General features: G+C 49.3%; 1 protein-coding gene across 1 annotated transcript in view; it reads left to right on the forward strand.

The window, feature by feature from the left end:
- hspg2 (heparan sulfate proteoglycan 2) overlaps positions 1–2,500 on the forward strand; it is a 123,287-nt gene that overhangs the window by 94,438 nt on the left and 26,349 nt on the right. The window contains exons 57-59 of the mRNA XM_062540894.1: positions 1–112; positions 1,043–1,177; positions 2,224–2,405. The exon at positions 1–112 is cut by the window's left edge and continues 32 nt beyond it. Coding sequence (XP_062396878.1) covers positions 1–112; positions 1,043–1,177; positions 2,224–2,405 — 429 coding nt within the window. The remainder of the gene's footprint in view (positions 113–1,042; positions 1,178–2,223; positions 2,406–2,500) is intronic.

A 2,500-nucleotide genomic window follows, 5' to 3' on the forward strand; every position in this document is an offset into this window, starting at 1 on the left:
CACAGCGTGGCGGTCAAGCTGGGCGAGTCGGCCAGCTTCAGGTGCCGAGTGTACAGTGGAGCCCAGCCAGTGCGCCTGGAGTGGAAACTGGTCAACAACCAGCCGCTGCCAGGTAACTACCACACCACCAGAGCACCGTTTGCCCTCTCATACCTGAGATTTGATTTCATATTCGGAGAACTGGATATCTAAGAGAAGAATCCGCACACTACAAGTCTTTGTGAAAATAGCTTTACTGATAGCTAGCTTTCGGTCGTTAGTCTAACGACCGAAAGCTAGCTATCAGTAAAGCTATTTTCACAAAGACTTGTAGTGTGCGGATTCTTCTCTTAGATATCCAGTCACTCTTAATCCTGCACCTCACACGGATGAGCGGTGATTTTTTACCTTTTTGCTTAATATTCGGAGAACTACCTCCTCAGACACCAAACATTCACAAACGTTCACCTACAGTATGTTTGCAAATTTGATCACACCTCAGGCTTCAGAAGGTAAAAGTCCTACCATGTATTGGTCCTATCTGTGCACATAAACCAGGTGATTTCATTAGTTACTGTAGCTTACTGTACTGTATCTGGCTGATGAGTTGAGCTGATAAGCATCAGCTGTGCTTTACTGAATGGTTGGAACACATACAGTACGTGGTACAGTAGGAATTACTTTTCTGATGCCGGGTTTCTCATCTCTGTGACACACCCTGTTAGTACTAGCAGGCTAATTTGCAACAGCACACCGTAGTCCACGTTATACCCTAAGCCATTTAGCCTCATGTTCACATTATACCCCAAGCCATTTAGCCTTATGTTCACATTATACCCCAAGCCATTTAGCCTCATGTTCACCTTCATACCCCAAGCCATTTAGCCTCATGTTCACCTTCATACCCCAAGCCATTTAGCCTCATGTCCACCTTTACTTCCCACTGACTTTACAGTCAAACCCTAACCCAGACGTAAAGGGACAAGGTGTTGGAGTGTATTTGGGGGAGACATGTTTTGTGTTTGTGTTTGCCAGTGATTTATTTATTTTCTTGTCACTTCAGAGAATGCCAAGGTCAGCTCAGACGGCTCCGTCATCACCATAGTGAACGTCATCCCTAGCAACCAAGGCACCCTCCGCTGTGTGGCTAGCAACCTGTTTGGCATCACACACAGCATTGTCTCGCTCATCATCAAAGGTAACATCCCCCACACACACACACACACACACACACACACATCCCACACACGCACACACACACACACGCACAACTCAGCACAACCAGTGGCTTTATTCAAAGCTTGCAGATGACATGATAAGACGTGGATAACTCTGAATAAAGGTCCATTCACACCAAGAATGATAAAAATAACGATAATGACAACAAATTATCACTCAAAGATGAATGTCCACACATAAACTACTTAAACATTCACTTTCCGTTATCGTTATGGTTTTAGCATAGTGAACGGCCCTGAAATGTTTGAATTCTACAGGCAATCCCAAAATGACTGTAGTCTGTCAGAATGAATAAAACTGCTCAGTGTCAAACTCAGCCTAGCTCTTCAGTGCCCCCTTGTTTATTATGATTGGCTATGTTGTGGCCCCCTCGTTCATGATTGGCTCTGTTGTGGCCCCCTCGTTTACGATTGGCTCTGTTGTGGTGGCCCCCTTGATTATGACTGGCTCATCAGTGGCCCCTCATTTATGATTGGCTCTTCAGTGCCCCCTCGTTTATGATTGGCTCTGTTGTGGCCCCCTCGTTTATGATTGGCTCTGTTGTGCCGTTGGTCAGAGTCGCCCCGAGCCGCGGTGACCCCGGCGGGCCCGGTGCGGGTGAGGATGGGCGACCTCGTTTATGATTGGCTCTTCAGTGCCCCCTCTTTTATGATTGGCTCTTCAGTGCCCCCTCGTTTATGATTGGCTCTTCAGTGCCCCCTCTTTTATGATTGGCTCTGTTGTGTGGCCCCTCGTTTATGATTGGTTCATCAGTGCCCCCTCGTTTATGATTAGCTCTGTTGTGGCCCCCTTGTTTACGATTGGCTCTGTTGTGGGCCCTCGTTTATGATTGGCTCTGTTGTGGCCCCCTCGTTTACGATTGGCTCTGTTGTGGTGGCCCCCTTGATTATGATTGGCTCATCAGTGGCCCCTCATTTATGATTGGCTCTTCAGTGCCCCCTCGTTTATGATTGGCTCTGTTGTGGCCCCCTCGTTTATGATTGGCTCTGTTGTGCCGTTGGTCAGAGTCGCCCCGAGCCGTGGTGACCCCGGCGAGCCCGGTGCGGGTGAGGATGGGCGACCCCATCAACCTGGAGTGCCAGGCGTCCGGAGAGCCCCGCGCCACCGTCTCCTGGCACCGGCTAGACAGCGCCCGCAGAACACTCATCAGCAGCCCCGTGCCCATGGAGACCAACGCCGTCATGCAGGTGAGTGGATATGGGTATGCTGGGCATGGATGGGCATTGGGTAACTGGGTATGGTGGGCATTGGGTAGCTGGATATGGTGGATATGGTTGGGTAT

The sequence above is a fragment of the Sardina pilchardus genome, chromosome 7, assembly GCF_963854185.1.
Source record: "Sardina pilchardus chromosome 7, fSarPil1.1, whole genome shotgun sequence".
In the NCBI taxonomy this organism is placed as follows: domain Eukaryota; kingdom Metazoa; phylum Chordata; class Actinopteri; order Clupeiformes; family Clupeidae; genus Sardina; species Sardina pilchardus.